The sequence below is a fragment of the Phasianus colchicus genome, chromosome 9, assembly GCF_987193195.1.
Source record: "Phasianus colchicus chromosome 9, bPhaCol1.hap1.1, whole genome shotgun sequence".
NCBI lineage: Eukaryota > Metazoa > Chordata > Aves > Galliformes > Phasianidae > Phasianus > Phasianus colchicus.
Window position 1 is genome coordinate 15,471,035 of NC_143444.1, and position 14,011 is coordinate 15,485,045.

General features: G+C 37.8%; 1 protein-coding gene across 3 annotated transcripts in view; it reads left to right on the plus strand.

The window, feature by feature from the left end:
- The window catches only part of DPYD (dihydropyrimidine dehydrogenase), a 331,601-nt gene that overhangs the window by 264,163 nt on the left and 53,427 nt on the right, over positions 1-14,011 (plus strand). For all 3 annotated transcript variants that reach the window (XM_090146313.1, XM_031614751.2, XM_090146314.1), the window contains exon 19: positions 3,589-3,731. In XM_090146313.1, the coding sequence (XP_090002439.1) occupies positions 3,589-3,731 (143 nt within the window). The remainder of the gene's footprint in view (positions 1-3,588; positions 3,732-14,011) is intronic.

Sequence of the window (14,011 nt, forward strand, 5' to 3'; positions counted from 1 at the left end):
CAACATGTCAAAGTAGGTGGTGGACGCTTATTTTTTAGTATGTGAAGTCTATTTCAAATGCATGCTGTATTTGGATCTCAGCTTCTAAAATACCACTGGATTTATCAGATAACTTTCTGTAAATTCCAGCCAGTACTTACAACTCCGTTAAAATTTGGCATTAAATCTCCTTTATTTCACTTTTAAAAACTCCTTCTCCACAAATCCCTATAATTAAATTTATCACCTTTCTATGATACTCTCATGAAAATGCAGGAAAATAGAAACTCTAGGTCAAATTCACTACCTATTTTATTTCTCTTTGTTTCTTTCTTGATAGCTTGGCTTCACTACATTTTTTTATTCTTTCTGTAGTCTGAAGGTTTTCTCACCATCTCACTAGGCAGTGCCATCTGCTATTGCAAGTAAAACACATTGTATTTCAGAACAGTGCTTTTTATTGCAAAAAGGACGCTCCTGAACTGTTGATGAAGATAAACGTCTAGGAGAATGGTTTTGTGTTCTGTTGTATTCTGTAGACTCAAATGTTAAAGAAAAAAAATGCTGAGATGGATGCTGACACCTCAGTCAACCCTTTGATTGTCAGGAGGGCCACTTATTTGCACTCATCAGAAGCACTCCTGAAATGTTTTTAAATTTATTTAGTTGAATTAGAGGTAAACGGAATACTTTTGTGATTGTACCAATTTTTCACCAATTTACTAATCACCAAATGTAATAATAACTTATGTTTTGGATATCAAGTGCAGCTAGTTCTAAAAAGTATGTAGTCCTTAAGAAATTCTAAGTTTCTTTGCTACATCTACTAGGCTTCATCAAATCATGTACTTGATTTCTTTAGGCTGACTGAAGGCCTTTCTGATTATCTATTGTGCTGAAAATGTAAATAAACTGTCATTTGTTCCTTTTTCTTCACTGACCATGGTACAGAGAACTTCATCTAAGTGAAAAGGTTGCTAATTTAATCAGACTGAGAAAAGGAACAATTATACCCTGTAAATGTTTTCTTGTGGAACTCTTTTCTATGGAATACAGTTTAGGTCAAGGATCCGTAATCTTAAAAACTGATAGAATGCAAACTCTTGGAGTTACGTTGCAGTTAAAAGAATATAAACCTTCATCCTTTGTGGTCTCAATCCATATGTCAGTTTTTAACTCATGCAGATTGGGAAGAAATTTCCCTGTAGACATATAATTTCCAAGTTCCTAGTTTCTGCATTCATTCACCTCTATGCAAAATAACTACCACATCACAGTGAGATTTTGGAGTAGCTGTGTCAGTGCCTGAAAGCAATATAGCAAGTCTGATACTTATCTGTAGTCTCAATTTCAAACATGGAAAAATTTCACGAATTGGTGTATTTCACTGAGATTATTTTAATGCTCTTGGCATTAAAGTATATAGTATATGCCTTAGCGTTTATGACCTCTGAAAATAAATTCATCAGAAGTAACACCCAGGTTACTTTTCTTTTTTTTTTTTTTTTTTTTTTTTTTGTCTCAGGACTCTCTCTCGGACTGGTCCATCAATTCTGTTGTAATATTTGCTGTTTGGGTACTAGCATTTGTCCTTTTTCAGAGAATCATTCTGTTCCTTTTTGAAACTCATTACAATTAATCTAGCTCATTTGATGACAAATAGTCATTATCATCCAGAACAAAGTTCCTGTTTAGCTCCAGCTCCTTTCTGTCATCCTTTCTGTTATATACTTAGATTCCTTATAGACATTTTTTTTGGTGAGATTTGTAATTTATGAACTAGGCTCTAGTATCCCACCAAAACTGAATGATAGTTCATGTTGGGTTAGGCTGCCCACTGAAGAAAATTGCAATTTATTAGCTGAAAACATCATATCCCTGTGTAGCCTCTGTTAAAACAGCAAGAACTATCTGTGTAAAGTCTATGAGTAGTCCTGGTGACTGGCATCGGCACTGGAGTATATCACATGAGTCCTGATGGAAGGTCGGCGATTGAGAACAGTGTCTGTCCTAAGCCAGAAGATATCACTGTTTAAGAAGGCAATTTGTTATTCAGTCCAGGCCAGCTGTTGATAGAGGCTGCTTAGCTGGGCTTTTTAATGTGAATGAGCATAATATCGATAGGCCAGGATCACCTGTTCATTCAATGTTGTCTGCTAGAGTTGCAGTGAGGGACAGTGGTATATTATAAAAGGCAATGTAAACTGAACACAGAGTATTTTTAATGGTTAAGACAAACCAAATTTCCATTTTTTTTGCTATGGAAAAGTACCATATGATAACAAGTCATCTCCTTTACTGGCTGGCAAACTGTGGTGCTTCTGCTTCAGAAGAGGTAGAGAAACGATGTCAACACAGATCAGCTGGGTTGAAGAAGAAAGTTTTGTCTGAAAAAACTAGGATATTAGTCAGGCATTTAAACAGAGTTGTGATGCATTGTCTTACGTTTGTTCTTTTCCTGCACGTCTTAATTGTGGTTACTTCTTCCACTTGCTTTGTTCATTACGTTGGTTTTCTTTCTTTCTTACCCTTTGGTTATTTGCCCTTCTAGAAGGTTAAATCTTTAAAGGTTATAACAATACCCATGAAAAGTGTTCAGAAGTATTTTACATCGTAGCATTTCCCCAAGTTATCTGACACAGTATATTTCCATTTCCTTGTGTAGGTTGGTGACAGCCAGCCAGTTCCTCTGGGAATAATATATCCCTCCCTTAAACTACACTGTTGTTTTCCAATGATAACATAAAAATAATCCTAAAAATTCTGTATACATAATGTAGAATTTTTAAGAGTGCAGGAATTTTTCAGAGAAATCCCAAATAGCCTAAAAATAAATTGCTAAATATATCAACTGCCTACGTCATCCATCAATTAAAAAGCAGCATCTATATATGTATTTAAAATAGTTGCATGCCATCAATAGGCTGTAGCCAAAGCAGATGCATTGTGACTTTAATCATAATTCCTCTAAATGTGGCAGGAAGTTGTCTGACTCAGCCTCTATGTAACATTTGAAAAATGTATGCTGTGGCCTTGGAGATTCAACCATAAATGAATTTACTCTTTTGAGCTTCTGACTGTCATGTTAATAGTTTAAGGGGTCTTACTTAAAGGATTATCCGAATCTACAAACATTCAAAAGGAAAACATATTAAATGACAGATGAAGTGTCAAGTGCAGTGAAATGGTGCTTTTAAACAATTTTTAGTCAGGCATAAAGAAATGGGATGCTTCCTCTTACTTGTGAAATATATGTGTTCAAAAAACCCCACCCTGATTCTTTATGTAAAAGCATAGATCTCTTGTCTACAGTGTATGGTAAAATATTGCTTTCTGTCTCAAATATTGCTAAGCTTTGTTTTGAGCAATAGCTAAAATACTGTGCAGCTTTGCAATGTTTTCCAAATCTTTTTGCAATTTGGTTTATTTCACCCAAGTTGATAAGACTTTGCAAGCACTGATACCACTTGAAACCCGGTTCATATCATTTTATAATTAATATAACCTGTGCATCTCATAATTAAATGTTATTTCCTGATTTTTCTACCATGAGGGATGTGTAAAGGGGGTGTTCTGATGTTACTAACACAATGTTCTGTTTTTCTGTAGGAAATGCTATCAGGCCCATCGCGCTCCGTGCAGTGTCTGCTATAGCCCGTGCTCTTCCAGGATTTCCCATCTTAGCAACTGGAGGCATTGACTCTGCTGAAAGTGGGCTCCAGTTTCTGCACAGTGGAGCTTCAGTTTTACAGGTATCTTTATTTCTTTAATACATTAAAATTAAAATAATTAAAGCTATAATGTATCTTCCTTTCAAATATTATCATAGTGGCCTTTTTCAACAGTTGAAAGCAGTTTTCAAGTTTTAGACCTTGCTAAAAGACATTCATTTTAAGTTGGAGTTTCCAAAAGAAGACTTTGGATGCTACGATAGCAATCTAGGAAAAGGCTGTCCATGAGTATGTTATCACTTTTTTTCTATAATCTGTAGGATTTAAATTTCAATCATCTCTCCTCTTCCATACAAGCAATCTTACACAGTGTTAAGCTTGAGCCATTCAATCATACTTTATTCTTGTTTTTTGTCTTCTGCAAAGAGCCTTTTCAAGGACAGAAGTATATAAAAAAACATTATTTGAGTCCCACTGGGAGTCAATTTAAAGTAACTTCTCTTAATCTGGGAATCTGTGCCTCTTAATCATGCTTATTGTAACAGAAGGTGCAGAGCTGCACCTCCTGCATATGGTGTTGTCATTGCAGGCCATAGTATTGAGTAAGGTTTTGGATTGCACACAGTGGTTGAAGCTGTTTACATTGCCTGATGGGTTGTTGTGAAGCCCTGAACAAACTGGCTCAGTTAGGTAGTCCCTGTTGTGAAAAGGAATCTTGTCTGTTAATGTGGATACCAGAAAATTGGCTGGAAATCAGTCCCTTATCTGCTCTAATAGGTATGTCAGGGTATCACTGCAGCATATGTTAGACAGATCGATAAGGAGCGCATGGTAGTTAGGTTGGATAGTTCCATTATATAATACTATATTCTGGTAGATACTTGTCCCCCTCTATGTGGAGTTCCCATCAAAGACGACAGCAGCTGTGGATATTGGCTTTGTGTCACTCCATGGGATGACTAGAGTGGTTTCATTCTCACAATTCACTGCAACATTAAAAATTAGATTCAGTGTGACCATCCTTTATGCACAGCTATGGTGACTACCGACGATAGTCATGTCTTCACCATATCAATTAAAAATAATTAAAAATTCTAGGGCAATTTGGTATTTTGGTTTGTTTATTTTTTTAATATGCTAAAGTTAGTATTTTGGGGAGCTGAAGTGGAAGATAACTGGTATTCTATAGATTTGTTATGTTTTTTTTAGCTTTGTTAATACTATTTCCTATCTTTTAAGTTTGTTTGAGAATGCTTCATACTTCTTTTCCCATGAACAAACAAAAGATCTACCTTTTTTACACAATGTTCTGAGAGCTTCTTCAATATAAGTACTAAGTAATGGTACAAATTACAGAGCAACATTTGTTAACAAAAAAGTAGGATTGGCAAGGGAATGTTTTTAGTGCTATGTATTTCATTTATTATTGTTAATAATGCTCCAGTTTTGATGACTTTGTCAATTACAATGTTACATGACCTCAACTACACATAGCAGAATGATTTTCTGTTCTACCTCTACTACATCTGTTTCTGGATGGCTAAAAATGAAGTTTTAAAATGTCATTTATGCATGTTTCCTTTATATAGATTGTGTAGCTGTTTATTTTCTTGTTTTTCTTCTTCTACTTTGCCCCATTGGTAATGGGGCAATTGGTGAAGGTAATTTTCTTTTATGACAAGATTACCAACATAGTTCATAGAATCATAGAATCCTTAGAGTTGGAAGGGACCTGTGAGGGCCATCTAGTCCAACTCCCCTGCAATGAACAAGGACACCACTGCTAGATCAGGTTGCCTTTGAAAGTCTCCAGGGATGGGGCATCAACCACAACACTAGATAACCTGTTGCAGGGCCTCACCACCTTCGTTGTAGAAGACCTTTTCCTTATATCTAACCTGAATCTACCATACCTGAGCTTGAAGCCTTTTCCTCTTATTCTATCGCTACAGACCCTGCTAAAGAGTCTGTCCCCTTCTTTCCTTTAGATACACTATTATTATTTTCTTTTAACTAATAGTTACGTTCTCTGGAACTAGCTTCCAGAAATGGATCTATACTGGTATTCTATGCTTCAGAGAATAATTTCTTTTTCCAACTGGCCTTTCCCAGAGATGATGAAAAAACTCACTATATTCAGACTTCACCAGTCTAATTAGCTCTAGAACTGATTTAAAACTCCTCTAGATCAAACCCATCCTCAGTTATTTTTGTTTCTCTGAAGTAAGGAAGTCATTTGAACTTATCTAAGGTAAATGGATTCTAAAAGTGCTGTGTATGTAAGGTCTGAACTAGTTCAATTACATTTATTTAAAAATAAGTCTTTAGAAAACGTCATGCTAGATTGTGAGTATGCCATAAATTTCTCTCATCTAAGGAAAAGCAAATGGAAAAGTGAGGGAAACAGATAATATGTACAGACATTTATACAAGGAATACACTTCTCTGGGGCTATACTGAGGCATCCATTTACTGCTCAGGAAAGATACTTTGTGATAAAGAGAAGAAGGCAACCTCATCTTCACAAGTTATCTTTGGAACAAGTTATCTCTGACGTCAAGGTCATACAAATAACTGCCTAACATACTTTTCCTTGAATCCCAATTTCTCTCTTGAAACGTCCTTGGTACCAAATGCCTCAGTTCTTTTGTCTTGAACAGTGAAAACTCCTGTTGCTTTGACAGGTCACTTTTGCTTTCTCAGCAAAAGTGATAGACTGCTCCAAGGGCAGAAAGCAAACAGCCAAGGCTTTGGCAGTGTGGACATGCATTCTGCACTCAGCTGTGCCAAATGAGAGCAATCTCCTCACCTGCTTCCAGCTAAAAGCCTGAACCTGCCCACTGGCCCTGCTACCACCACCTTGTTACAAAGAACAGTGTGTGGATGTGCCCTTGTTAGCTGTGTTGTAATGGGGTGCAAATTGTCAGTTCATCCAGCATTTAAACACATTATGTCTGATACAATTAAGCAGCACAGACTGCAGTGATCCATCTGCAGAGGACAGCTAGAGAGCCCAGGATGGCGGTGCTTTTGTGGCCATTGGCTTCTGTTTGTTTTGCTTGGACAAGAGTCCAGTGTCTTCTCTGCCATGAGAGGATGATGTTCAGAAGCAAAGAAAATACAAAGGCTTTGTGTGAGTTGATTTAATTGCCATGTGGTATATCTCTTAGAGAAGAGGCTTATGAATAATAAATGTACCCCCATTAAAGCCAAGATCAGGTTTGCTTCTGCAGCTATTCCACCTGTGATCAGTTCTCCATTTTTTTTTTTTTTCCCAATTGCTTTTATTTTAAAATGTGGGGTTTTATTTTCTGTTAACAAAATGGAAATCCTTAATTTTCCATTTACAAAATTGTCGTACATGGGAATGCAAGTAAGGAGTGAGGTGATGAACCCATATTTTGCTCTAACAGCCTCAAGTGGTATTGATCAGGTATGTTAGGGAATGGTTCTGGGAAAGAATGTCATTCTTTTGCTGTGCATTCTGTCTCCAGCCTTAGAAAACAGGGAGTAGCATTTTAGGCTACTACTGACAAAATGTTCGTATGTGAGGAAGTTTTGCATCAGACATCTAAAGCACACTGGATCACTGTAGGCAGTTGTAGCTGAAATTAAAATTTTGTACAGCAATTTATCCTTATTATTCCATATACTATGATATAGTGAGGAAAAAAAAGCAACATTTTTTAACATTTTTCAGTAAAATGCTGAAGTGTTTTTGTGATTTTTTTTAGCTGATTCCTTAGGATGGTAGATCTTTGTAAGGCACCCAAACCCCAATGCCTTTTAAGTATAAGCTTGGAATAGAAAAATAACTCTGTCGTGCACTCCTTTATCCAATCCTGCATTCCTCATATACACAAAGCTCCAGAGCTCCAGAGATGTCTAGCTGCAACTTTTTGATGTACAGTTCATTACTATAGGCTTCCAGTGGGGCTGAAATACGGGCTTTTTTTGTAAGTGAGCTTTTTTTTTAAAGCCACAATTAATCAAAATAAGATGTATATTGAATTTTTTGCATCTTTTGCGTCATGTATGTGATTTAGCATGTCACATTGATGGTTTGTCAGATTTTTACAAGGCTTTGAAGCAGACTTGCATTTTTCAAAGTCATCTTGCTGTAGGAAATTAAAAATAGAGACAATTATAGAAAATTCCAGTGGAAAGAGAAAATGCATTATGGAAAAAGCAATAAAAGCATAAAAATATTAAAGTAAAAATCACTTCACAGTAGCCTGTATGATTCAATTGTAGATCAATATTGTGTAGTTAATGCATTAGCAGTAGAGCATTAATTTGCAATTACCGCAGGTGATCTGATCCTCTGTGTTCTGTCCATTGACATAAATGACCTTTTGTTGAAAGAGATTCTGTAGTCATTATTTCTAGCAGCTGTAACAAAAAAAAAAAAAGAAGGTAGAACAAAGGGGTACTTTCTGAAGTATACATTTTTCATGGCAGACTTTTAACATTATATTCTGGTATGGAACACGTTCACTAATCTCAAATTTTAGTCATTAACTTGAAAAGAATATGTGTTTCTTTTCAAACATATTTCTTTTCTCATAAAACGGAGAACATACCTGTCCCCAGTTTTTCCAGCAAGGAGGCTCTCTGCACAGCCAAGATTGAAAATCCAGCCATTTACTGCCTTCTCCTGTGGTCCCACCTGGCAGAGGGCAGCCATCAATGTCAGCCCAAGCCCTGCTCATGGCATCCAGCTGGTACAGGGCTGGGTGAAGGCACTGCAGCAGTGCAGCAAGGCAGTATGTGCTGCTGCACACTCCTTGCACCAGGACCTTCTCTCGCAGGCAGGGAGTGCTGTGGGAGTGCCTGTATCCTGGGGCAGCTGTGTGAGGCTGGTTCTGCCTGTGCCCTCCTCTCCTGCGTACTGCCAGCTCTGCATGGCATCTCAGGGGTCTGACCAAGATCAAAACCCCTTCTGGAAATATTTTCCAGATGGGAAACCACTAGGGACATTTTTTGCTTCTGCAAGATAAAATCTGCCCCCAGTGTGGAACACAGTTGTTTTTATGAGACTGCTTGTATTTTTTGTAACATTTTCAAGGAGATTTCTTGTTGGTACCTCTTTGGAGCCAGAGTCTCAAGGGATTCAGGACAGTTAGATCATTATTTTTTCTTCAGCAGGCATTTTATTGAAGTTTTTAGCTGGGAGATTTTATAACAGAGGGGTGGCCCCTTGTGCGTGAATAAACAACTTTCCCATCACAGAGTAGTGGGATATGAACTGCAAGAGGGTGGTGTTATTCTATTTGTACAAATATGAAACCCTGCAAGGAACACTTCCATGAGATATAAAGTGTCCTGGGTGTCAGAAAATACAGCAAGGCTCTGAAAATATAATCACTAAAATGATATGAAAAAAAGCCATAAACATTATGTCATATCTTAATATTTAGATGCTATCATTTTCTCATCCCCAAACTCAAAAAAAAAAAAAAAAAAAAACCAAAACAAACAAACAAAAAACTCACAAAATCTCTGAAGTAAATATATCCTGTAATAATTTACCATATTTTTCCCCATTTTTTAAAAAAAAAATTTTAAGGTCTCTGATGCAATTTTTCCATGTTTTTATAGGCTACAGAACTGTGAAACAGAGAGCCAGTTCTCTGTGCACTTAATTAGTGTTTTTTTAAGCCCATTTTGGTGTCTGCTCAAGTCAGGGAAGGCACTGATATTGAGATAAGTAAGGACTAGCTAAGGCCAAAAATATCTCATGCAGGAATTATTGCTTATGCCATTTAGCGGTTTGGCGAGTAAGAGGTCATAATTACAGGGCTGATGGAGCAGGGCAGTGGTAGGACAGGCCCACTGTTTTGGAATTCCAAGTTTCTACCAGTGGCGCTTGAAAACTATTTCATCTTGTGTTGAATAACAGTGACTTTGAACGCAGAGGAAGGGCTCAGTGATTCCCTGTGTCTAATCTCAGCTCTGTGTGGGGAACGTGAAGTCAGGTGCAAGCCTCAAGCACAGGGTGCAGTCTTTATGGCTGGGCTTCTCCTGCCCAGCCCGCTCGGCCCCTGCCACCCATACACTGCACTGGGGAACAGAGGCTTTTCGCCATGTTGGCAGGGAGGTTTGTATCAGAGAGCTCTGCTGGCCATGGTGACAGAGAACAGGTGCGCTTCAGCATCAGTTGGCAGCACACAGCTTCTGATGCACACTGTGACTCGGGGTAGAAGAACAAAACCTGTACAAAGCTGCTCACCAACAGATAGATTGCTGGATGCAGTAGCAGGTCACCAGAGCTGTATGACTGAGAGTCAGACAGATTCAAGAAATAGCTCTTTATGTCTGCCAATAATTTTAAGGAAACAAAATGCCACTTAAGGCAAACACACCTTTCACATTTAAGTCTTTTGATTTAGATAAGAATATCCTCATGTAGAAGCAGAGTTTTAAAAAATGCTAAAGCCTATGTTCCCAAAGAAGCTCGATGTGTTTGTATATCCTTTTGAGTATCCTCAGACACATTTGAACTTTGCAGCCATTTTATCTGAAATTTGGCAGAAGATAGAAATTATTTTACAATAACAAGTTTTGGAAAAATGAAAAAGTCAGTCAGTGGAGAGTATGTACCTGCATTCCTTCACTGTAAGAACGATCATGTTATCGGCTCTGCTCCATTAGACCTCTGAGAATCCACATGGGACAGCACTGCCAGGGCTGTGTCAGCCACAGGAAAGGCTTTAATTGGCAGTCACACCTTATTAGACGTCAGAGAACCCAACCAGGAGACACAGACCTGCTGGAAGCCAGGTATCATTAGCTCTGCTGCTCACAGAGCCGCATGCTTAAAAAAGTCTTCAATGGCCGTGGCACTGAATGGAGTGGCCCTTCTTTGCAGAGCTGAAATTTGCAGTACATGGAGAAACAAAAGAGGGAACAAAGTGCTGTTTGAACATGTCGAAAAAAATCAAAAGAAAAAGGGATGTGGAAGAGAGAGGAGTTGGGACAGAGATACATACAGTGATCCTTCTAATAAACATTTCGTTATTTTCTGCTTTTTTCTCTGCTCACTGCTAATTAGAGAAACTCAACCTGTTCTCAACTGTCTGTCTTCTTTTGTTAATAAAAAAAGTCATTAGAGGACTGCCACGCTTGCTCTGTTACATATACTTGAAATGGAAATTGCTAATTGCTGGTGAGAATTCCTTTCAGTGGAAATCTCAATTTCTCAGACAAAAAATTCTAGAAAGTTCTTTGGTCATGGATAAAAATAACAGGTTTTCATTATTGATATTTACTTTTTTTTTTTTTTTGCCATTTTTAATGAAAAGTTACAGTATTCAAATCATCATGTCATAAAGTTCTGGACTGAACTCTAAGCTAATAACGCCTTTTATTTTGTGCAGTTTTGCAGTAGTTTTACATTTTGTTTGGAGCTGCTTAAGGGATTTATCTGTTAGCTTTCCTTTTCTTCTGCTCATTTCACCAGCTAGTAAATGAGGTCTGCGTAGATAGGATTGTTATTTCATAAATTTGTAAGAATGAATTCAAGCTCATTCCATAACAATTGCTATTTGTCATTCTTATAATGGATTCTCATGCAAAGTAGGTTTAACTATCACTGAATGGTAATAATTATTTAATAACAATTAGGTCTCAGTGGAGCATCAGCTCAAATGCTGTCCTGTGGCAGTTGCTCCCAGCCCCTGCAGAGGATCTGTTCCCAGCTCTTGCAACTGGGGACACCAAGTTTCCCCTTCCCCTCTCTACCCAGGTGTCCTCTCTGGGTCTGGTGGCTTGGTGACTTCAGGGTTGAAGACATGCAAATAATAATTGCTTTAGCAGCACTGTCTCTCCTTCCATATCCCAAGGATCCACAATACTGTTTCTCTTTGCAATGCTGTTTCTATTTTTAATGTGGATACACACTACTGGTGTGGATTCACACTGCCACTGTCTGAACGAGCACAGACCTGTCCTCTCTGCAGATAAAAGGACATGGTGTGAATTGATGTCAAGTGATTTTGTTTAGAAGTTTAAAAAGTAGAAGAATCATGGAGATGATTTTCAAAAGAAATTTGGCTCTCTAGTTTTGTTGTAGACGAAGTTACTCTTGGTTTTCAATGTGGAAGTGACTGGAAATCAAACTGAAAATGTATCCAACTCATATTGGATATCGAAAATGTAAAAAGAAGGAAAGATAAGCACAGTGGAAAATGCTGAGTTTCTTTTCTTATTACTGCCATCTCCATTAATTAGAGAATTTCCTATATTTTCTTTTAAATTACACTTATTTATTGGCAGAGGGCTTGATTTTCCTACAAGGGAAAACGCAAAACATTCAGGATTGCGAAGCTCTGCTGTCAGAGACGTTTTTCTGGGAAATATTATCAGCCATACAAAGAATGTACGCAAGCAAGAAATTTTCTATTTTGTATTGTCACAGCCCCGCTGATCCTGCAGTCTGTGGGCTGTGCACCAGCTTGGGTTGGTGCAGAGCTGACTGCAGTTTAACAAGACCAGATGACCATTCCATTGGTTTCCTCAGAGGGAGAAAAATCTTTTTTTCTGCCCAGGATGGAGGAAGCAATCTGGGACTGGGGGCCCCAGTGCCTTTTGAAGTATTTTTCTTGCTACAACATAAGCCCCCTGACACAGCTTGATCTGTCTGCCGAGAGGTCCTTTTATCCACACAATTTGAATGAAAGAAACAAACAGAGAAACCATTTTTCTGAAACTGGCAGTACATTTAAGAAAGGGTTTAATTTCCTTCAGTATCTGAGTTATGTCACTGCTTTTCTTGATGATATTTATTTTTTGGACAGAGATAGGTAAAACAATCCCCAAGGAAATGTGGAAGTGGGTTTTTATCTTAGACACGGAGGACTCAGAGGGTCAGAACTATTTTATTCACATGAATCTCACTCTTCAATGGACACAGCAGCTGCTGCACAAATTCGTACAGGCAAGCTGATAAAGGATGAAAGTAATTTTAACTGAAATAAAATGTGACAGTAGTAGAGAGAAAGACTCACAAGGATGAGGGGTTAATCATTGCAGGACTGAACTGAGGTTCCAAAATGAAAAAATTGCTTTTCTGTTTGATTTTGAGAAGTAGGAAGCTTTCAGAATTCTGGTCACAGGATGACGTCCCTCAGTAGATGGCTCTCATTAGAGTTTGTTAAAAACTTCTTTGAGGAAACTGTTCCTCATTGACAAATTTTATTTAATTAAAATAGATCTGGGTTCAAGTCCCTGCTGTGCCTGATTCACTGTCCTGGGTTGAAAAACTTAGAAGCTCTAACCTGGATCTTCTGTGCATTAATGAGCCTCTGCCTTACTGATGTGTTTACCCTCCTGCAGATAAGAGGCCACAGGAAAGCTGCACAGGGAGAAGCCGATGACCAAGAAATAGTTATTCTGTCACAGGAAAGTTTCATGATGGAAATGTTTTTTTCATTTTAACTGATAATAAAATTTCTAAAAAAAGTGTGTTAAAGAAAAAATATTATTTAAGTGAATCAAGATTTTGTTTCAATCGCTTGCAGCATATTTTAGTTTCGACCTTTTCATTCCAATTAACTTAGATTGCAAAACAGACATCTTCAAGCTAAATGGGGCTGTTGCATTTCATGTTGTCAAACAGCACATATTGGCAATTCTGAAACTTTTTCCACACATTTTTTTAGGATACAGTTCTTTTCTGAAAAGCATGTTTTCCTAGAGCCACTCTCGCTTCTGACAAACATGCATTTCCAAAAATGGAAAAGCTTCCTGACTTCAGTCAAGATAGGATGGAGTTCCTGTTGTGTAGCTCACAAAGTAAATAAAGAAGTAAATAATCTTAAAAATATTACCAACTTCTGACTAAATGTGTTATGGGGCTGTCTGGCTTTTGACATCAAACCTCTAGGTCTGAGCAACTTAACTAGTAACTGTTTTAGAAATACCTTTTGAGGAACTGGAGGGATATAGGACATTGAAATGTGTTGAGTGAATCTCCATCTATCTGGCACAGCTGCTGATTCTGTGCCAGCAGCTGCAGAACCACTGGGAGAAAGGGAAGATTTCATTTTCCACAACACAACTTGTAAGAGAGAGGTGAGACCTTTAGGTGTTAACAAACGAAATATGAAGTGATATTTAAAATATATTTAAAGATGGAGAGCCTGTGTATGTGATTGCACTGTTTACACAGGGGAGTTAGTTCATCTGCTTTCAATCCCGTCTTTCATTTTATGGATCTAGAGTACAGTGATACAATTTGCTGTAGATGGCTGATTATGAGGCTGTCTCCACACTGCTCAGTGCTCAAGACATGTGGAATCATATTTGTTTTCTGGGTGAAGATGATCACGATCAGCACTTTTATCAGTATATTTGCCCAC